Source organism: Otolemur garnettii, unplaced genomic scaffold (genome assembly GCF_000181295.1).
Source record: "Otolemur garnettii isolate 467f Iridium unplaced genomic scaffold, OtoGar3 scaffold00004, whole genome shotgun sequence".
NCBI lineage: Eukaryota > Metazoa > Chordata > Mammalia > Primates > Galagidae > Otolemur > Otolemur garnettii.
The window spans coordinates 6077747-6100911 of record NW_003852399.1 but is presented as its reverse complement, the minus strand read 5'-3'; the positions used below and the strand labels follow the sequence as shown (position 1 = coordinate 6100911).

Sequence of the window (23165 nt, the reverse complement as noted above, 5' to 3'; positions counted from 1 at the left end):
GTGATTCTCTTGCCTCAGCCTCCCAAGTAGCTGGGACCACAGGCGCCCACCACAACACCCCCCTATTTTTTTGTTGCAATTTGGCCGAGGCTGGGTTTGAACCCACCACCCTCAGTATATGGGAGAGCACCCTACTCATTGAGCCAAAGGTACCATCCAAGACCAAAGTCTTATTCTTCTTTGTATCAGACTGAGGCACTTAGTAATCACTTAGTGAATGAACTGAGTTTGAAGTATCTATTTCTAATTAATACTTGGACAACTGGCACGCAAGTTAAAATAAAGCCTAAGTTCTGATCTTATTCTGATAATAGTGAAGTATATTCAAAACAGTAAGAGACCTAATAACATAAATGTTTTCATTTGACCCCAAAACTGAGATTGAACTATTTAGGCTGCATTTTAAAATCAGTTTTAACTCATTCTGGATGAAAAGTCTCATGAGCAAGAAAACTTGGGGGCCTCTACAACTATGCTTGCTTGCCATAACATATAGTCCGTCTGGCTTAGGAGGCTCATCCTGGCTGAGAAAAGAATTGAGGAATAATCATCTGTCAGGCTTAACGAAAGAAATTATTAAAGACAACTGTTTTTCTGTTTCAGTAAGAACATGTACACTTTGGTCATAGACCTTCACACTCTAGGAATTCTGGAGCTTCAAGTTTACAGTCTGACAGATTCCACTAGTAAACCTGCTCCTCACTGTGATGACTGTCAGACATATCAGGATACCGTTTGCAGGGGAGCAGAGGAGGAGAGGGAGGAAGTATACTTTGGCATTTATAATTTGAAAAATCCCTTCAAGTCTCTAGCTTAATCATATAATCATATCACTACATGAGAAAAACTATTAATTATTAAATATTATGATAAAGATGGAAAGTATCTTAAAAAAGAATCTGACCCAAATCTTCCTTTTTGTATGAACAACTAAGCAGAAAGAGAAAGTTGTTTATTCTTAAAAACCTCTAGGGACAGAAATTGTACCTTATTCATATTTTTTAATGAGTTCCCAGAAATTGCTGGCACATAGTATTCCACAATTATTTGTCGAGTAACTAAATTGACCTTCTGTTCTGCAGGAGCTCAATCTAATGTTTTATCATCTTGACAATTAGGATGTTTTTGAAATTCAAAAAATGCTCGTATTTTAAATTAAAATTTTGCTCTAATTTTTACTTTCAACCTCTAACACTGATCTCATAGTATCATGATGGGAGTTCCAATCCTCTGGCAGGCTTGTGACCTTTGGGGCTTTCTCAGACACCACCAGTCTTAACATGGCTTCTCTTAAAAGATTCTCACATTTCCAAACTAAGCATAGCTAATGTACACCAAAAGGAAAACATGATTTTCTAGCTTCAGTGATTGATCCTATGACCCATCTTTAATATCACTTGCTCTTAAAACATATCCCACAATGACTTCATTCTTTCCATTAGAATCGTTCATGTATAAATGCATTTGTGTGTGGGTCTTTTTATTTTTTATTTTTTTTTTAGAGACAGAGTCTCATTTTGTCACTCTCAGTAGAGTGCCGTGGCGTCACAACTCACAGCAACCTCCAGCTCTTGGGCTTAGGCACTTCTCTTGCCTCATCCTCCAGAATAGCTGGGACCACAGGCGCCCACCACTATGCCCCGGCTATTTTTTTTGTTGCAGTTGGCCGGGGCCGGGTTTGAACCTGCCACCCTCAGTATATGGAGCCAGCGCCCTACTCACTGAGACACAGTTCTGTCACCCATCCAGCACAGTGGCAGGATTCATAGCTCAGCTCACTCCTCTTGTGCCACCATTCAGCTAATATTTCTTATTTTCTGTAGAATCAGGGTTTTGCTATATTGTCCAGGCTGGTCTCAAATTTCTGGCCTCAAGTGATCCTCCTACCTCTGTCTCCCAAAGTGTTGGGATTACAGGCTTGAGCCACCACAGCTGGCTTGCATTAATTAAATTATACAATAAGGAAAAATAATCCTGATGCTTAATCCAACCATAATATATTCTTAACTGATCAAAGTTACTTAAATAACACTTAAGACTTTACAATAATTTCTAAAGTCAATACATTTCCTTACTTGAGCTGAGTATCTTTGGGACAAAACTGTAGTCGGTCAAAATCTTGAAAAGATATAAAAAAAAAAATTACTCGTGACTTATACACAACAAATCGGGCATTTTCAAACAAAGTCCTTGTAAGTGGCTACGTCAGCACTTACCAAGTCCACATTCTCCTATTGCTACAACTTTCCCTTTATTGTTTTCAGCAAGATTTAGCAATTCCCTTAAGTAAAGATCAGGGTTATTCTTTTCAAATTCACCACATCTTGTAGGATGACATCCAACTGTACTGAAAAACATATCTGACACAAAATAAAGACTTAGGGTGACTTTCAAAATATTTTCTCATATTTATACTTAGTACGTAAAAATGAGAGAATGTTAAATAACTTCAAAGGGTTTTGAACAATAGCCATAAACTATTCAAACTACCAGACGTGCATCATGTTAATCATGAGAATTCTGGAATACATTAACAAGGTAGAATGTGAATATGACAATAATTAATTCAAGTCTTTCCAAAGCTTAGTATTTATTGAGCATTGTAGAATAGAAAGTGAAACAATTTCTTAAAATATCATTATCTAATTTTATCTTTTACATTCACTGTTCATGTGACTGTCTTGGTTCAGGTATTTAATGTAACAGTTAAAATGTATTCATCTTAAAAAGGTTAATAATAATGGGGGCAAGTTAAAGAGGTGGAAAAGGAGATTTGTCTTCCTAATAAAAAAATATACCTTGCTTATTTGGAGGCTACTTTGACAGCTTTACTTGTATGGAATACAACTGTGAAGTCCAAATGTTTTTTGAGTGGTTGAGCAGGTCCCTGCACCTGAACCCGTGGGAGACACATAAATCTTTCTCAGACTCTCATGTAGATTTTACAAACAAAAGGAAGCATCCTTTTTAAAGATGGAAATACTCAAGGCACACAGAGAGGACTGGAAAAGAGCTGATAATGTAAGTGGGAGAATGTTTAAAAGCATACCTGCTTGGGAATAAAAAGTAAGGATAAAATATTCTGATATACCTCAAATACTTCTGGAAGATGATATTTTTATGTCCTTAATCACTAAGAAAAAACATCAGTGGACCCTGAAGAGAAGTGTGAATTTTAGAAATATTTCCATAAAAAATACCTTTTTGTAAATTTTTATACTTAAAGGAACATGTTATTTTGAAAAATTATGTAGAATGCCTAATTCCTCAGTTCTACCATGAGGCATGTAAAACAAAGGTAAATGAATGCCAGATAAATGAGGTATTTTATGTAACTAGGATACCTTAAAAATCAATAGCAAACTTATAAGATTTTAAATAAATGCAAAATGCATAAACATAAAATGAGCAATGAAGGATTATATAATACTTCTGCACTCCTGTGGCCTTGCACAGTGTCTGGTCCACATAATAAATACTTAATAGCTTGATCAGATCACAGTAATATATTTTTGGTGTTGCTTCAATTGTGGGGGGAGGGGGGTCCTCCTCATAAATATTTTCCCAGGCCAATATCTTCAAGCATTTTCCCCGCACTCTTCCTTTAACATTTTTATAGTTTCATGTCTTAAGTTTAAATCTTTTATCCAGTGGGAATCAATTTTTGTTAATGGTGAGAGGTGAATGTCCAGTTTTAGTCTTCTACAGGTCACCAGACAGTTCTCCCAACACCATTTGTTAAATAGGGAATCTTTTCCCCAAGGCATGTTTTTGTTAGGCTTATCAGTGATCAATTGTTGGTATGGAGATCTACATCTCTATTTTTGTGCCAGCACCAAGCTGTTTTGATCACTATAGATTTGTAGTATAACCTGCAGTCTGGCAAACTGATGCCTCCAGATTTGTTTTTATTTCTAAATAATGTATTGGCTATTTAAGATTTGTTTCTGATTCCATACAAAATGAAGTACTATTTTTTCAAGTTTTTTAAAGTATGACATTGGTATTTTGACTGGGATTGCATTAAATCTGTAGATTGCTTTTGGTATTATGGACATTTTAACAATGTTGATTCTTCCCAGCCATGAGCATTGTATATTTTTCTATTTGTTAACATCTTCTGCTATTTCTTTTCTCAGGGTTTCATAGTTCTCTTTACAGAGATCTTTCACATCCTTTGTTACATAAATTCCTAGGTATTTCATTTTCTTTGGCACTACTGTAAAAGGAATAGAGCCTTTGACTATATTTTCAGTTTGACTATTGTTGGTATATATAAAAGCTACTGACTGTTAAATACTGATTTTGTATCCTGAGACACTTCTATATTCCTTGATCACCTCTAAGAGCTTTGCAGTTCAGTCCCTAGAGTTTTCCAAGTGTAAGATCATGTCATCCACGAAAAGTGAGAGTTTGATCTCTACTGACCCCATCTGAATATCCTTGATCCCCTTCCCTTGCCTGATTGCAATGGTTAGGAGTTCCAATACTATGTTAAGTAGCAGTGGTGACAATGGGCATCTTTGTCTAGTTCCAGATCTGAGTGGAAATGTTTTCAGTTTTACTCCATTTAATATGATATGGGCTCTGATCAAGCTAAAAAGCTTCTGCACAGCTAAGGGCACTGCCAGTAAAGAAAACACACAGCTTTTGGAATGACAGATTTTTTGCATGTTTTGATTTCAACAGAGTTCTGATAATTAGAATCTACAGAGAACTCAAATTAGTAAGAACAAACAGCCGCATTTCTGTTTTTTTTTTTTTTTTTGAGACAGAGCCTCAAGCTGTCCCCCTGGGTAGAGTGCTGTGGCATCACAGCTCACAGCAACCTCCAACTCCTGGGCTCAAGCAAGTCTCCTGCCTCTGCCTCCCAAGTAGCTGGGACCACAGGTGCCCACCACAATGCCTGGCTATTTTTTGGTTGCAGCCATCATTGTTTTTGGCAGGCCCGGGCTGGATTCAAACCTGCTACCTTAGGTGTATGTGGCTGGCACCTAAGCCACTTGAGCCACAGGCGCCGAGCCACAACCACATTTCTTTATGGGCAAAAGACTTGAACAGAAACTTCTCTGAAGATGATAGGCAAATGGCCAATAAATACATGAAAAAACGCTCATCATCTTTAATCATCACACAAATGCAAATCAAAACCACTCTGAGATACCACCTAACTCCAGTAAGATTAACCCACATCACAAAATCCCAAAACTACAGATGTTGGCATGGATGTGGAGAAAAGGGAAAAATTCTACATTGCTGGTGGGATTGCAAGCTAATACAGCCTTTTTGGAAAGAAGTATGGAGAATTCTCAAGGAACTAAAAGTTGACCTACTGTTTGATCCTGCAATTCCATTACTAGGTATCTACCCAGATGAACAAAAATCATTTTACATCAAAGACATTTGCACCAGAATGTTTACTGCAGCCCAATTCATAATTGCCAAATCATGAGCCCAAATGCTCATCAACTCATGAATGGATTAACAAATTGTGGTGTTTGTACACCATGGAACACTATGTAGCCATAAAAAGATGGAGACTTTACATCTTTTATGTTTACCTGGATGGAGTTGGAACATATTCTTCTTAGTAAAGTATCTCAAGAATTGGGGAAAAAAGTATCCAATGTACACTATACTATTATGAACCCAGGACATAATCACTTACACATTCATACCAATGATAAAACACAAATATAGTCCGGAAAGAAGGAGGGGAGAGGGAAGAGACATGAGGGGAAAGGGAAAGCTGAGTGGAGAGAAGAGGGAGGGCATTTGGTGGGATCTCATCTAAGGTGCCCAATACACGGGCATACTTCAAGACAACTAAGAGTGTATTATAAATTACCACAAAAAATAAGTGAGGTGATGGTTATGTTAATCAGTTTGATTTAAGCATTCCACATTGTACATCACATTGTATCCCATAAATACAGTTTTGATTGAATAAAAATTAAATTAAAAATAAATATTTAATAAAATAATCCTTCACAGTTTAAGCTAAAAAATAAATAAATAAAAAGCAATTCATATCTTAACCACATTACAACACACACATACAAATTCCACATCAGGAATACTTTAGATTAAATACCTGGAGAACTTTATTCTCATTAACTGAAGTCTTAAAATAATCTTTGTTAAGTACTAAGAGAAGGTTTTATCACCGTCTCTGATTCAATGAATACTCTGAATTCTTATCATCTTAATAATGTCCCCTTGAAATCAGTCCATTCTCCTATTGTCAGTGACACATTGTATTATACCTGAAGCAGTTCTCAGAAAGACTTCTTCAAAATTACTTAATTCTTATTTTGGGAGGTAAAAGTAATATGAAGATACCATTTGTCTGTGCCAAATGCAGTGCATCTTTACTATCTTGTAGACTTCCACCAGTAATCATGAACTGAAACAGAAAAAAAATAAGCCAGCTTTAATATCAACAGCAGTTTCCTGCCACTTCCTTATTCCAGAATGCTTTTTCCTCTGTGACTATCACACATCTCCCTTTCCTTTAAATTTCAGCCAGAAGACCACCTCCCATGTAGACTGGTCCCTGACTACCCCTCTACACACACACACACACACTACAGCTGAAATTCATCATTCCTCCTGGTTAGAATGTATTTACATGTCTGTTTTTCCTATTTGACCACGTATTCCTAGAGAACAAAGATCATGTGTTATGAAAGACTCAATAACTAAAGACTTGCAAATTTAGAATTTTGTTCATCTGAATCAGTGACTAATTTAAATCAATGAGTCAAAAGGAGTAATTAATTCAACAGTACACCAAGTATAGCCTAGGAATTCCTAGAATGCATTTGAGGTCAGAACTATTTTCATGATAATATGAAGACACTGTCTTCTTCACGCTCATTCTATCACAAGTGTACAGTGAGGCATTTCAGAGGTTATGGCACATACAATACAACTATAGAAACAGATAAGAAAATTCAGCAGTCTTCTGTTAACCAGGCATTAAAGAGATGTGAAAACAACATATAACAATTCCACTCAGGTTATGAATTGTTTTTTGTTCTAGAAAATACTTATTTTTCACAAAAATATGCTATTCTATTTATGTTACATAGTAGCCTACTGTTATTTTAAAAGAAATGAATGTCTTAAAATTTTCTCTAATTTCTAATATAGTATTTTCTCGATAGGTAAAACCCACATAAACAAAAGCTCTTTGGAGGTCCCCTATAATATTAAAAAGTATAAAGTGATATGAAGACCAAAAAGTTTGAGAATCACTGAATTAATGTATACTGGTGAATCCTCTACAGGGAAATGTATGACTCTTGGCAAAGAAGCATAGTTTTACGGAGGTGGCTGTTAGAATCCATCCACCCAATAGTTGGAATAGTTGGCATTCTAACTATTTGCATTTTTCTGTTAAAATGAAAACATCACAGAAGCGCTATCACCGAAGAGTTATGTGTTGATGGTGAGTACTGACGCAGCACTGCCTAAGGTCTACATTCTTCTAAAGAAGTGATTCAAGCACACTGATGCATTTTTTAAAGCATCTTTCAAGTCTCCCTAAGCTAAAATGAAGAACTAATTGTAGGTACACACCTAAAGAGAAAACATACAAAACAAAGGTAGAATTACAAAAGATAAACAAATATTTTTCTTTTTTTCTTTCTCTTAAGAGACAGAGTCTCACTTTGTCACCCTTGGTAGAGTGCTGTGCTGTCACAGGTCACAGCAACCTCCAGCTCTTGGGCTTAGGCGATTCTCTTGCCTCAGCCTCCCAAGTAGCTGGGACTACAGGTGCCCGCCACAACGCCCCGGCTATATTTTGTGGCAATTTGGCTGGGGCCAGGTTCAAATCCACCACCCTCAGTATATGGGGCCAGTACCCTACTCACGGAGCACAGGCTCACAGTTATTTTCATAGAGCAACTCAAACCTTTCATATGACTAGACATTGAGTATCTATCTATTCAGGGTACTGTATATAGCCATAATTAAATTCTTGACTGCCTATAAAACACAGGGTGTAAAATATTGATAAAAATAATGGGAAAACTTTCTTGTTACTAACATTACCAATTCTTTAATACCAGGCTACGTGCCCACATTCAGTACTTCAATTATGCAAAATAATTTCTAACCAAGTCTACTATTCCTTAGAAGAATGTAGAACTTTCACTTTACCTATAACTTTCCTAAATACAGTAGTTAAAGGGTAAGAGCAAGACTAGAAGGCACCATTTCCTCTTCCAGTGTAGAATGATAATAATGATGGTGGCTTCCATCATATACATAATGAAGCTTTGTTTATGCCAGGTATAACACAAAATGCCTTGTATTCAGTATTTTATCTAACCTTCACAAGAAGAATGAAGCTTGGGTTAGAATTCAGGTTTGTGATGCCCTAACTGTGGTTTTAACCACTACAACAAAACTGCAAGGTATGGAATTAAATTTCAGTTTGGAAACATGCCAAAAATCGCTTCAGTTCTCTTATTCCTAAGTCAGTTTTGTGTGTGTATCTGTGTGCGTGCACACGTGTCTGTGTGTGTCCATGCCCATGTGTATATGAACAAAAATGTTAAGATTAAATTATTCATGGCTGACAAATGAAAATTTAGAAGACTGGTATTTTAATTTGCAAAAAAGCACTATATAAAGTGATTTACCAAGTAGAGACTGACTGCATAATGAAAAGTCAATGTGACTTTTACCCTTTCATATTTCTTATGAATAAAAACCAATACAACTTTAGAGTTGAAGATTACAGAACTCAATTAATCACCAGGGTTACTTTTTAAAACTTAAGAAGTAAGGTTATTCAACTTAAAAGCAGTACCTACCAAATATCTAGATACCACACTACATATTTAACCTCATTTCTTGTGTGCATGCATGAACTAGCCTGCTATCTTAAAAACTAATTTAAGGGGGCGGTGCCTGTGGCTCAAAGGAGTAGGGCACCAAACTCCATATATCGAAGGTGGTGAGTTCAAACCCAGCCCCGGCCAAAAAAAAAACTAACTTAAGGAAACAGCTACTCAAAGAATTTGACATTGAGCTAATATTCATTTGGTTATTAGAACTCTCTAAAAAGTAGTACAAATTTTATTGTTGTAAAACTTAAAGTGTCCTCTCAGTTATTTGAAATGGTATACCTGAATAAAATCTAGACTTAGTGATAGACACATGTCTTTTTAATGACTGCTTAATTATAACAAATAGTGAATTATGTTATAAAATATATTGTAAGTTGGCTCAGTGCCTGTAGCTCAGCAGTTAGGGCGCCAGCCACATACACCAGAGCTGGCGGGTTTGAATCCAGCCCGGGCCTGCCAAACAACAGTGACAAATACAACTAAAAAATAGCCAGGCATTGTGGCAGGCGCCTGTAGTCCCAGCTACTTGGGAGGCTGAGGCAAGAGAATCACTTAAGCCTAAAGAGTCTGAGGTTGCTGTGAGTTGTGACACCACGGTAGTGTACCCAAAGCAACTATATATATCACACACACATATAGAGAAAGTTGCCTCTTAAGAAGCCAAGTAATTCCCATAGGCTTAAAATTTTTTTTCAAAGAGATTTCGCCATTTATCACATTTCTGATCACGTTAAAAAAAAAAAAAACTATATATGAGGTCTGTGTAACTTAAATTCCTGAAGGGAATATTCTGATATTCTATTTCTATTAACTTGCCAATATTACATGAGGATGCTACGTATCCCAAGTATGGCATTGGCTCTTTACCATCTACTCTGCAGAACTTTAACCAAAATTTAGTTTAAAAAAAAAAAAATGCAAGAATAGCAAAAATCAAACATTACCTTTTTAACGCCAATCTGGACAGCTCTCCCTATTACATCCTGTAAGTCATCTGTAAAAGACAAACCCCACGTTATGAAAACTTGGTAAATAAAAATTTAACTATTATTTGGCTTTTGTGTATAGTTATTTAAACTTCCATAAGTTAGAAGGGGTTCATTAAAATATTTCATAAAAATATATACATATTGTTTCACTTTCTTTAACTGTTTTATTCACGATGAAGAACTCCTTATTATATCACTTATCAGAGTAAATTCTGATAATTATCTCCCATAATCATGCTTTTCAAGATTTTGCAGAAAATTTGTCTTCATAGAGAAAATTTACATTAATAAAAGAAACATTTACCTGGATGCTTTTGAACCTCCCTATAAATCCCTCTGAACATAGGATCTGTCAAGTTGATACCAATATCTGTGGAAAGCAAAAATAAAATAACTGATTATTCAATTAAGAGTGTCTATTTGAAAGTTTTACTTTAAATAAAAGTTCCTGTGACCCAATTTTTCATTCACAAATTCATCTATTCAAACAATAATGAAGTGCCTACCACATGTCAGCTACTGTGCCCCACACGCAGAATACAAAGATATATTTAAGAAGTAATTCCTGCTTTAGAGAAACTTACTGCAGAATTGGTAAAGCAGACTCATTAACAGATAATTATGAAATATTAGATGTAAACACTGGCATTCTGGGCACAGAAGAGGAGTTCAAAACCAGCCTGGGCAGCATAGCAAGACACCATGTTTAAAAAAAAAAATAGCAGCCATGACTGACTCCCCCTTGAGCTAAATAATCACCCTCCTGAAGCTGCCTGATGTGAGAACTCTGGGCCTGAAGGACACCAAGTACACATACAGTGCCATACACCTTATAGTTCGACAATCTATAGCCAATCACTAACCAATGTTATTTCTGTAAAACAATGATGATTCCTGATAAACAACTTTTGTGAGGGCCCCTTATCCGGTATGTCCTTTTTCCCCCTTTAAGTACTTAAGCCTCTCTTTTGTTCTCCTGAGTACTTCCCAAGGCACCTACCTAGGGATGCAGTCATCAACCTTTGTGTTCAAATAAACTCTATTAGATTCTGACCTTCTTGATTAATTTAGGCCGACAACAGTATCCTTTGAATTAAAACAGTTTCTATCAAAAGTATGCCTATTAGCAAAGTAACCTCAAAAAAAGTACACAAATACTGTACGAAAACCAATTTCTAGTCAGATCCAGCTAAAGACAGTTGAAATAGTTTGAAAAACCAAAAATGTAAGAGAAAGGGGTGGCAGGAAATTACAAGAAGAAAAACAATGCAGACTGAAATACGAAATACTTGTAATTAGGAGTGGAAATTAAGGGATTCTTACACAGGAGCATGCCACTCTGTACAGATCAGTGGCTTTCCCATTAATTTTGAGTATTTCACGGGGTTCCTAGGCCAGTGCCAGGCCCACCAGAGAGGTTCAGTAACTGTGACGTGAAGGAGCGAACTGTTAAGTTCATGGTCCCTTAAAGCCGTCATCCTCTCAGCTACAGCAGAGGGGAAGGGCCAGGAGGTGCACTTGGGATGACAGGGACTGGAACTTGGGAGGTTGCTTTCTTCCTCTACTTTAAATCGCAAACAACACAATACAATCATAACCATGCTTGTGGATTTTCACAAATAAATACACACTCGCGAATCCCGGACTTAGATCAAGAACCAGAATACTGATGACCAGCATCGTCCCAGAAGTCTCCCCAACCTCTTTTCCATCTTTAAAAATCTTTAAAAATCTGCAGAGCTCAAGTCCTAGCCCTCCAGCCTTGGGGAGCGACGCCCCGGACAGGTCAGAAAGATTCAAGAACCGGCAAAACCTGTTCCCCTTACCGATAAACTTGAAGCGAGTCATGACTGCAGACACAGGGCCTCCCCGACGGAAGCGGAAGTGGCCGCCGGTCCGCTCCTCCTTCCGCCTCGCCCGGGGCCCGCAGCCGCAGACTTCCGGTTTCCCGGCGGTCCCCGCGGCCGCTGGAGGTGAGCGGCCGCCATGGCGTTCTCGGCGCCTACGGCCTACCTGACCCATCAGCAGAAGGTGTTGAGGCTTTACAAGCGGGCGCTGCGCCACCTGGAGTCGTGGTGCATCCACAGGTGGGAATGGTGGGTGGACCCAGGGTCGGGGTTGGGGGTAAGCCTGGGTACCCGCCGAGGCTAAGAAGCGCCAGGGAACCGGGCGGCTCAAGGACTTGAGGGACGCGTCGGAGGGCAGCCTCGCCCTACAGATCCTGCTAGAACCGGCTTCGAATCTAAGCCTCCCCGCCATCCACATAGCCGCGAGACCTTGTAGAGTTGCTTATCTGGTCCGGTTCTCAGTTTTCTATGAAGTAAAACGGACTTGGGACCCAGCACAAAGGGTTGCATGAAGATTAAATGAAATAAAGGATTGTGCCTAAAACTGTAATTGTCATGGCCCCAACGCTCACGAAATTATTGCTTTCTTCATGATCACTTATTAACAGTAATAATATGTGTACATCATATTATTATGCTTAGTCTGCAGAACGACTCTAGAAGCTAGAGATTGTTTCAAAGATGAGGAATAGGGAAGGAGAGACTTTATCAACTCCTTTTCATTACCTTCATTTTTTTTCACCTCCTGCATATTTCCTCTCTCCTCTTATGCCTCTGAGGCTAGTCTTAGAACACAGGGTTAAAAAATATAGATTTTCATGTTCTAAATCCAATGCAAGGTGCGATGTGTGAATACCAGGCCTCTACTCTTAGAATTTTAAAAACCAGTTTCAGGAGAAGGGCTTCTGGGAAAATGACTAGATCTAGAAGAGTTGCATAGGGTATGCTTGAAGCCTAGATTACATACTTGTGATTATGAGAAGGTCACCAAGGTACTTCTCTTTGGTAGGCAGGAAGATGGCCATGTACAATGTTATTGGATGGTTAGTTTCTTCCCTGAGTTTTCCTAATTCATTTATTTGACAGAATTTGCAATTCCAGTTTTATTAATGGATGCCAAATAAATAAAAGTTAGTAAATCATATTAAGAGCTGCGACTGTTCATGGATTAGTGGGGAAAATGGACATATAAACAAATAGATAATCACTCAGTCTTATAAAGATGAAGGAAGTCAAGCCATGAAGAATTCAGGTATCCCAGCACAAAGAAATGATGAAAGTTTAAGGGATGAATGTCCTCATTATCCTGATTTGATCACAACTCATGGTATCCACGTTTCAAAATACCACACGTACCTCACATATGTATCAATTTTAAAAAGTTTAAAAATTCAGGTAATCCTGAACTAGAGCTGGGAACATTAAAATTCATAGCCCTGAAGAAAATGGTAAAACTAGCTACTGTTACAGCACTGGCTCAGAATTTTAAAAATCTAACATTTTCCTCAGTCCTTGCTTGAATTCCTTCCTCCATTTGCCCCCATAGTGCTATCTGTTCTCTGTGATTCCATCCTAGGCTCTATTACCACTGTATGTACTTTGGGGAACCTTATTTAAGGCTGGGACTTGAGTTGCCACCTATGCTCATGTTTCTAGGGCTTTAGTTCGAGTTATCTGTTAGACTACCTCCTATGAAACTCAATTTGTCTGAATTCTTTAAAACAAACTGTTCTCATCAACTCTCCATTCTGATTGTCTTCCCAGATTCCATGCTTGAATGGCCCTGTTAGCAATTCAGTTACTAAGCTTTAAGTCTCATAATTATTCTCAAGTATTCACTATTTACTCCTGTGACAATAACACACCTGCTCATATACTATGTATAATTGGACACTGATTTTTGTAAATTCTCTTTCTGGTATAATAGTAACTGATATTGGATACCTGGATATACCAAACACTTTGCAAAATGCGTTTATGTGTTTTAGCTATATGTCAACCTTAAGGTAGACAGTTGTTGTTAACACTTTTTTATAGAGGAGGAACCTATGGCCAAGAGACATAAAATACAATTTACCTCTGTAAATTGACCACCCAAGAAACTGCAAAAAACTGCAACACACAGATGTGGTCAACATAAGGAACTTAGGCTTACTGTACTGACACGTACATGTGATGCGTAGCTAATCTACAAAAATTAGGTCAATTTAAGTATGTGGTCAGTGTAGGGAGGTGATCACCTATGGAGCTAATACTGTAATTTATCCCAGATTACACAGTAGTAGCAGAGCTAAAATGCAGTCCCACATAGTCTGACTTGAGCCTATTCTCATAACTTGGTAATCTGAATGTCTCTGCACTGTCTTCCTTCTGTCACTACCACAGCTGCCTGCTTCAGGTCTTTGTATTTGTGGCCTGGATTATTGTAAAAGTGTCATAACTGATCTCTCACAGTTTATTGAGACCCTGACAGCAACTTGGCTAAGGTCATATGGCTAGTATGAGACAGGATTCGACCCCAGGTCTGTGTAATTTGAGCAGTATTATTTCTACCATATAATACCTCCTTTCTAATTCATCTTTGTTATCGCCAAAATTTAGCACAGTGCCTAGCATAAGATAGAAGAAAATGGAGTAAATTGTCACTGAATGAGTGTTGAATGGTCCTACACAGGCTGTAGTTTTATCTTTTGCTAATGCTGTTTCCTTTTTTAAGGAATGATGTTTAAATCATTCAGTAAATTGTCACTGAATGAGTGTTGAATGGTCCTATACAGGCTTTATCTTTTGCTAATGCTGTTTCCTTTTTTAAGGAATGATGTTTAAATCATTCAGTAAATTGTCACTGAATGAGTGTTGAATGGTCCTATACAGGCTGTAGTTTTTTTCTTTTGCTAGTGCTGTTTCCTTTTTTAAGGAATGATGTTTAAGTCATCATTCCTTTGTTAGAGGAGAAGAGAAAAATGGTTAGGCTGTATTATGGCATTTTTTGTTGCTGATGTTTAGCAGGCTGCAAAAGAAGCAATTATAATGATATGGGTGCTCCATTGACAAGGGTTGGGGAGGTGCCAGGATGTTACATACTCATCCAGAAAGTACAGTATTAGTAAGAGTACAGCCTCCTGTCAGATGGTAATACTCTGTACTGCTCACTTGAGCAGATATCATTTCTAATCTCCAAAATCATTTTGGTTTAAGGGACAAATACCGGTACTTTGCTTGTTTGATGAGAGCCCGGTTTGAAGAACATAGGCATGAAAAAGATATGAGGAAGGCCACCCAGCTGCTGAGGGAGGCAGAGGAAGAATTTTGGTATCGTCAACATCCGCAGCCGTATATCTTTCCTGACTCTCCTGGGGGCACCTCCTATGAGAGATACGAGTGCTATAAGGTAGGTGAGGATTACTATGGCATCTGCCTTCTGGGAGCCTTATAAACCACTTGCCCTTGAGGGGTAGCTATGAGATTTCTGACAGTTGTCAGATACAGGCATACCTCATTTTATTATACTTTACTATATTGTGCTTTACACATAAAGACTTTTTACCAATTGAAGGTTTGTGGCAACCCTGTGTTGAGCAAATCTGTCAGTGCTATTTTTTCAACAGCATATGCTCATTTTGTGTCTATGTGTTATATCTTAGCAATTTTCAGAACACTAACATTTTATGCTTTTTCATTATGTTATCTGTTACGGTGATCGGTGATCTTTGATCATTCATCTTTGATGGAACTATCATAATTGTTTTGGCGCACCACAAACCATGTCACCATGTTGACATAAAGACAGTGGACTTAATTGATAAATACCGTGTGAGTTCTGACTGCTCCACCACCAGCTGTTCATCTGTGTCTGTCCCTCTCTCCAGGCCTCCCAATACCTGGGACATACCAATATTGAAGTTAGGCCAATTAAAAATCCTACAATGGCCTATGAGTGTTCAAGTGAAAGAAGAGTTGTACATCTTTCACTTCAAATTAAGAGCTAGAAAGCATTAAGCTTGGTAAGGAAGGCCTGTCAAAAGCTGAGATAGGCATAAAGTGAGGCCTCTTGCAGCGAATAATTAGCTGAGTTGAATGTAAAAAGAAAAGTTTTTAAAAGAAATGAATATGCTATTCCAGTAAACATACGAATGATAGAAAGTGAAATAGCTGATAGGAAGAAAGTTTGAATGGTCTAGATATAAGATCAAACCAACTACAATATCCCCGTAAGCCAAAGCCAGGCCTTAACTCTCTTCAATTCTGTGAAGGCTGAGAGAGGTGAGGAAGCTATAGAAAAACTTTGAAGCTATCAGAGTTTGATTCATGAGTTTTAAGGAAATAAGCATGGCATTATAAAAGTACAAGGTGAAGCAGCAAGTGCTAATACAGTAGCTGCAGCAGGTTTTCCAGAAGACCCAGCTAAGATAAATTTTCATTGTGGATGAAATAGCCTTTTATTTGAAGGAGTTGCCATCTAAGGAACTTCCATAGTTAGAAGGGAGAAGTCAGTGTGTGGCTTCAAAACCTCAAGGGGCAGGCTGACTCTCTTGTTAGGGGCTAACGTAGCTAATGACTTGAAGTTGAAGCTAGTGTCCCATTGACCATTCCAAAAATCCTAGGGCTCTTAAGATTATACTAAATCTGCTCTGCCTGTGCTCTGTGGAACAACAAAGTCTGGATGGCAGCTCATCTGTACATAGCATGGTTTACTAAATATTTTAAGTCCTCTGTTGAGAACTGCCACTGAGAAAAAAAAAGATTCATTTCAAAATATTACTGCTGGCTCGGCGCCTATAGCTCAACCGGCTAAGGCGCCAGCCACGTACACCTAAGGTGGCGGGTTCGAATCCCCAGCCCGGACCTGCCAAACAACAATGACGGCTGCAACCAAAAAATAGCCGGGCGTTGTGGCGGGCGCCTGTGGTCCCAGCTACTTAGGAGGTGGAGGCAAGAGACTCGCTTGAGCCCAGGAGTTGGAGGTTGCTGTGAGCTGTAATGCCATGGCACTCTACCCAGGGGGACAGCTTGAGGCTCTGTCTCAAAAAAAAAAAACAAAAAAAAACAAAATATTACTGCTCATTGATAATGCACCCAGTCACCTAAGAGTTCTGATGGAGATGTATCGATACATGGAAATTAATTTCATTTTCATGGTTGCTAAGACAACATCCAATTTGCAGCCCATGAATCAAGGAGTAATTTTGACTTGCAGATCTTACTACTTAAGCAGTAAGGCTGTAGCTTACTGTTACTATACAGTAAGTTACTATAGGCTGTAGCTGCTATCTGTAGGGCAAAATAAATCTTAAAACCTTTTGGGAAAGTTTCACCATTCTACATGCCATTTAGAACATATTTGACTCATAGAAGGAGGTCAAAATTTCAACATTAACAAGTTTGGAAGAAGTTAATTTCAGCCCTTATGGATGACTTTGAGGGGTTGAAGACTTCAGGAGAGGAAGCAACGGCAAATGGAGAAATAGCAAGAGAAGTAGAATTAGAAGGGGAGCCTGAAGATATGACTCAGTCCTGGGATAGGAACAGATGAGTTCTTGTGGATGAGTAAAGAAAGTTGTTTCTTAAGATAGACTTTCCTAGTGGAGGTTCTGGGAACAGTGTTGAAATGACTAACAAAGGAGTTAGAATACATCAACTTAGTTGATAAAGCAGGGTTTGAAAAGATTAACTCCAATTCTGAAAGAAGTTTTGTGGGTAAAATGCTATCAAACAATATCACCTGCTATGGAGAAATCTTTCATGAAAGGAAGAATCAGTTGATGTAGCAAACTTCCTTGCTTTAAGAAATTGCCACAACCACAACTCTCAGCAACCACCACCCTAATCAGTTGGCAGCCATCAACATTGTTGTAAAACCCTCTATCAGCAAAAAGATTATAATTAGCTAAAGATTCAGAGGATCATTAGCAGTTTTTAGCTATATTTTTAAGTTGTGTACTTTTTAAAGACATAATGCTATTGCCACTTAATACACTACAGCAGGCATCCTCAAACTACAGCCTATGGGCCACATGCAGCCCGCTTAGGACATTTATCTGGCCCGCCTGGTGTTTTTGCCGCCGCTGCCTGTCCTGCTTAGCCAACTTGTCCCAGGGTCCATAGTCTGACCCTCCAAGGGTCTGAGGGACAGTGAATTGGCCCCCTGTTTAAAAAGTTTGAGGACCCCCGTACTACAGTATAAATATAACTTTTGTGTGCACTGAAAAATCAAAAAGATTGCATGACTTGCTATTGTGATACTCACTTTATTGCAGTGATCTGGAACTGAAATTACATTATCTCCAAGGTATGCCTATACTCTTTTATTAGGTATCAGTTTTCTCTACCTTAGATGTCATTAAGACTTTTCTTTCAAATTCAGCTGAAGGTCTTGCATTATGTTTTGGCAAAGCAAAGTGCTAAGTTACTTGGTAAATAACTAATTTTAGGACCTTAAAGTCAACCAACTTGGATTGGTGCTTAGTATTTCTGAGATACTATAATGGTTAAAAATAACATAACTACTCTGGATATTTAGAGAAAGCAAGTAGAAGAGGAATGCTCCAGGGCCCTTTGGACTGATGCTGTTCCTGTTTTTTCAGCCATAGGCTCTTTCTTTAGTTTCTGCTTGTCCCTGCTATTCATTGCTTAGAGTTAGAATCACCCTGATAGTTGCAGTGGTTATAAAAACTCATCTTGGGGGGCGGCTCCTGCTGGCTCAAAGAAGTAGGGTGCTGGCCCCGTATGCCAGAGATGGCAGGTTCAAACCCAGCCTTGGCCAAAAACAGCCAAAAAAAAAATTTTAAAAAAGAAGGAAAACTCATCTCGGGCTCAGCACCTGTGGCTCAAGCTGCTAAGGTGCCAGCCACATACACCTGAGCTGGCAGGTTTGAATCCAGCCTGGGCCTGCCAAACAACGATGACGGCTGCAACCAAAAACTAGCTGGGAGTTGTGCGGGCGCCTGTAGTCCCAGCTACTTGGGAGGCAGAAGCAGGGGAATCACTTGAGCCCAGGCGTTGGAGGTTGCTGTGAGCTGTGATGCCACGGCACTCTACCCAGGGCAACAGCTTGAGGCTCTGTCTCCAAAAAAAACTCACCTTAGCCTGTAATCCTCACACTCTGGGAGGCCGAGGTAGGTAGATTACCTGAGCTCAGGAGTTCAAGACCAGCCTGAGCAAGAGTGAGACCCCTCTCTTAAAAAAAAAAAAAAAAAAAAAAGCCCAGTGTTGTGGTGGGAGCCTGTAGTCCCAGCTACTTGGAAGGCTGAGGCAAGAGAATCACTTGAGCCAGAGTTTGAGGTTGCTGTGAGCTATGACACCACAGTGCTCTACCGAGGGTCACAAAATGAGACTCTGTCTCAAAAAGAAATAACTAACCTTAATTTTTGTCTTCTGTCTACTAAACAGGCCCCGTCAGTGGCTTGTAAATGTATCTTGTGGAGTGACACCATGATTTCCTCTCTTGACAGATTCCAGAGTGGTGCTTAGATGACTGGCATCCTTCTGAGAAGGCAATGTATCCTGATTACTTTGCCAAGAGAGAACAGTGGAAGAAACTCCGGAGGGAAAGCTGGGAGCGAGAGGTGCGTCTTACTTGCCCTTAACCATATAGCGTGGCCACGTGGATGGAGTCAGGTTTTTCAGAGGTCCAGATTCCAGCCATAACGGTTACTCTGGCCCTGTGCTTCTCAGACATACTTAAATTTCTAAGTGTGCTTAATTTAACATTTACAGCCATCTCACAAATAAGTTAAAATGTATTGCCTGTTCGTTTTGGCTTTTCTCTCTGATTTTGCTTCACTCCTTCTTCTCAGTCCTTTGCCTGACCTTGCTGTACCCTGTTACCTCTTAATCTTCCTCTCCACTGACCCTTAGGCATTTTTCAGTCAAGTTATGATGATCAAGAGTTATATTTTCAAGAGCTCAGTCTTGCTGTAGTGTGAAGAATATATTGGAGAGGGCAGGAAGAGGACTAGACAAACCAATTTGAAATTATCACAATAGTTTGGTTAAAAAAGGTCATATTGACTAGCACTAAGGTGGACACAGTCAATATGGAAGGAGTTAGATTCCAGATGACTTTTGACGGGATATGAAGATGATTACGTGTGGGGAACAGGGAGGGACAGGGAGGAATCTAGAGTGGTTTCCAGGTGTTAAGCTCCCACATGTGGAGCTTGGTAGTGGTAGTGAGTTAGGGACCACCAGGGATAGGTGGCATGTGATAGGTGTTGGAAGGACTATGAGGCGTTGCTTTGGAAGTGTGAAGTTTGAGACTCCTATGCGAGAGTAGGTAACTTAGGAAGTCCGAGGGGAGATTTGGCCTAGGAATAGAAACTTGTTAGTTTCTGATTGTTTTTAAAGCCACAGAGAGATGAGACTGTAGAGAAGAAAGAAAAGGAGAAAGATCTTTTTCTATTATAACTGGACAAAGATGTATATAAATAAGTGTTAGCAGTGTTAAGATGATAGACTTCTGTGTGGTAGCTTCTAATCTTTTAGTGAAACAAGAGGAAAAGCTAAGAAGTGGGTACTCTGTTTGAAGAATATAGAAAAAATGGGGTAGTCCTGGGGAGAGAAATAGAATGACCAGGTAGTGGTGAAGGCCCATTTGGAGTTGAGAACAGTTAAGTGTTGTGATACCAGTTTGTTCCAGTATTATTCTTTTCTCTTTAGCAATATTAAGTAGTATAGGGGCAGGCTGGAAGGTAGGTGGTTCGGTTTGTCCATTGCCCAGAGGTGCTGACATTGGGTCATGCCAAAGGGAACAATTGTCTGGATGGCTCATGGCTATAATTGTAGCACTGTGGGAGGCCGAGATGGGTAGACCTCCTGAGCTCAGGAGTTCTAGACCAGCCTGAGCAAGAGCTAGACACCATCTCAAAAAAAAAAAAAATTAACTGGGCATTGTGGCGGGTGCCTGTAGTCCCAGCTAGCAAGGAGGCTGAGGCAAGAGAATTGCTTTGAGGGTTTGAGGTTGCTGTGACCTACGATGCCACAGCACTCTACCAAGGGCAACACAGTGGGACTCTGTGTCAAAAAACAAAGGAAGTAAAGACAGAGGAAGCTGATGCAGAGAGGGAATATCAGGTTGGGTAGTAGTCAGGCCCAGTGGTTCACGCTTGTAATCCCAGCACTCTGGGAGGCTGAGGTGGGTGGGTGCTTGAGCTCAGGAGTTTGAAAACAGCCTGAGCAGGGACAAGACCCCATCTCTAAAAAATAGCCAGGTGTTGTGGCAGGCGCCGGTAGTCCCAGCTACTCATGAGGCTGAGGCAAGAGGATCACTTTGAGCCCAAGAGTTTCAGGTTACTGTGAACTATGATTCCATGACACTCTACCTGGGAGGCTCTTGTCCCAAAAAAATAAGTAAGATCAGGTTAGGTGGGAGGATCTATGACTTGTTCATTTCTGTGAGTTTCAGGGGGTATTTAAGGACATGAGCTAGAAGGGAAGGAGTGGTGGTTGGATAGCAGGATATTTGAATTCGTGATTTTGGAAGTTGTGCTGGTTGTGCTGATATAGTCCAGGATATTGACCTTTGGACATCTTTGGCCAAGGTAGAGTGTAAAGAAGGTTACTGTGACCAAAGTACAGAGTGTTTTGTAAGAAATGTTTCAGCATTTAGAAGTTTGAAGTTTATTTATTCTCAGAGAACTCAGGTTCATTGTGCAGTGGATCACCGTGATTACTTCTCAAGTGCACTCCTCCTTTGCTTATTCCATTGCTTCAACATTATTAAACTACACGAGTTTGGAGGCCCAGAGCACAATCGAGAATGAATTATTCTGGAGGAAGCTTCAGCTCTTAGGTCTCTTCCCCTGCTAACATTTATCTTGAGATCACTAGAGCTAGGGGTAGCTGGGCCCCATAGGGCAAACTAAGCACATTCTTACATGTGAATTTCATGTTATTTCTTGTCCTGGTTACTCTGTAGGAGGCCTTACAATTCACATCATTAATATATTATGAGCTAAAGTTTCTTAATAGTGCTTTTGGAGACTACTTAGCTGAGACACAAAAATAAATGTTTCTAGGGGACAGGTAGGGAACCATGACAAGGAGAATTGAAATGGTAGTTGTGTTTTGCTTTAAACAAAATAGTTAAGAGGGTTTGTTCTTAGCTTTGCTGTTTTTTTTTTTCTTTCCTCCTTTGTTTTGTCTTTTTCTTTTCTTTTTTCTTTTTTTTTTGACAGAGTCTCACTTTGTGGCCCCCAGTAGAGTGCCCTGGCTCGTAGCTCACAGCAACTTGAAACTCTTGGGCTCAAGCAATTCTCTTGCCTCAGCCTCCTGAGGAGTTGGGACTACAGGCGCCTGCCACAATGCCTGGCTTAGCTTTGCCATTTTAAGGAATGGGAAAACCCTTAAAAGATAAAAACTTTTCTGTTTGAGTAAAAGTACAGGTTATATAAATACTTTTCAGTGTTGAGATTAGGTGGTATATGACACCCCATAGAAATTAAGCTGACACTTCACTGCAGCCACCTGTCAGAGACTCCTTCAGTAATTCTTCCTTCCTTGCCTCTTTCTAGGTTAAGCAGCTGGAGGAGGAAACCCCACCTGGTGGTCCTTTTACTGAAGCTTTGCCTCCTGCTCGAAAGGAAGGTGATTTGCCCCCCCTGTGGTGGCATATTGTGACCAGACCCAGGGATCGGCCTATGTAGAGAGAGAGAGACCTTACTGTTTATGTTTGCAAGTGAAGTAAGTTACAGAACACATATACACTTGCCCAAATAAAAATAACTAAAATGGTCTGGTCTGACTGATGTGTTCTGATTACCATGATGCCAAGTGATGTGCCACATGTCACTGTTTTCATATCAGTTGTGCATGTAAACAAAATAACATGACATGTTCTCTCCTTCTCAAGAAATATTAATAGCACATTAGAGAAAACTTTGCAGCAGAGCCAGGTACAAGACTAACTTTGCTGATCGAGGTAGACCGACTTTCAAGTTAAAGGCGTCGTTAACTGTAGTGACTAGAAGGAAAGGTGAGAAATGCTGAGGTCTTAAATAACCCTTTGGTTTTCTACAGATTCCACTAACAGGTTTACAGTTTTTATTTAAAGGACAGTTCTCCCTAAGCAGCACACAATCAACAAATAAGCGTAGACTTATGGCGTTGCCTCAGATGGTCAGGGTTAAAGTGTCCCGACCAGTATGCAACCTTTTTGTGACACTTATTGTAGAGCCAGTTTTTCAGCTTTAGACGGCAGGCTGAAAGGGAAGGGTGTAACAGAAGTCTAAATGTTTCAAGAAAAAACATTGTTTTTTAAAGGTAAAGCAGTTTTTAAAACTACCAACCTCAAACGGGTACTTTGAGTTCTTGGTAATTCATCGGACCTGGTCTCAAATAGTTAGGTCGGGCAACTAGTATTCTCATGGCTCAACCATAAAGTACTTTGTCAGTTTTAGAAGTAAGATCAATTTGAGTCTCAGTCCATCTTCTAATACTCGACTGAGGCCTCAAACTGAATTTTAACA

At 39.3% G+C, this 23165-nt stretch overlaps 2 protein-coding genes across 4 annotated transcripts in view; one reads left to right on the top strand and one right to left on the bottom strand.

Annotated features, from left to right (window-relative positions):
- The window catches only part of TATDN1 (TatD DNase domain containing 1), a 27646-nt gene extending 15902 nt beyond the window's left edge, over positions 1-11744 (bottom strand). Inside the window, exons 1-6 of one of the 2 annotated variants that reach the window (XM_003782352.3) lie at positions 11680-11744; positions 10158-10223; positions 9809-9858; positions 6343-6406; positions 2217-2360; positions 2076-2118 (exon numbers count right to left, since the gene is read on the bottom strand). In XM_003782352.3, the coding sequence (XP_003782400.1) occupies positions 2076-2118; positions 2217-2360; positions 6343-6406; positions 9809-9858; positions 10158-10223; positions 11680-11701 (389 nt within the window). In that variant the 5' untranslated portion in view covers positions 11702-11744. Of the gene's footprint in view, positions 1-2075; positions 2119-2216; positions 2361-6266; positions 6407-9808; positions 9859-10157; positions 10224-11679 lie in introns of both variants that reach the window. The other variant, XM_023517132.1, reaches the window with a different exon arrangement.
- A 5-nt stretch (positions 11745-11749) lies between these two features.
- NDUFB9 (NADH:ubiquinone oxidoreductase subunit B9) lies at positions 11750-22433 on the top strand. Of its 2 annotated transcripts, none has more exons than XM_003782351.2 (4): positions 11750-11940; positions 14899-15091; positions 19152-19265; positions 22212-22433. In XM_003782351.2, exons 1-4 carry the CDS (start codon positions 11840-11842, stop codon positions 22341-22343), a joined length of 540 nt encoding a protein of 179 aa, XP_003782399.1. In that variant the 5' UTR covers positions 11750-11839; the 3' UTR covers positions 22344-22433. The 2 variants fall into 2 exon arrangements, with proteins under 2 accessions (XP_003782399.1, XP_012665724.1); XM_012810270.2 differs by having other exon boundaries at positions 11799-11949.
- Positions 22434-23165: the final 732 nt, after the last annotated feature.

Coding starts and splice junctions, on each gene's coding strand:
- NDUFB9 (XM_012810270.2), top strand. CDS start 11,840: ATGGCGTTCTCGGCGCCTACGGCCTACCTGACCCATCAGCAGAAGGTG. Junction 11,950..14,898: donor TGCATCCACAGGTGGGAATG/GTGGGTGGACCC, acceptor TTTTGGTTTAAG/GGACAAATACCGGTACTTTG. Junction 19,266..22,211: donor GGGAAAGCTGGGAGCGAGAG/GTGCGTCTTACT, acceptor GCCTCTTTCTAG/GTTAAGCAGCTGGAGGAGGA.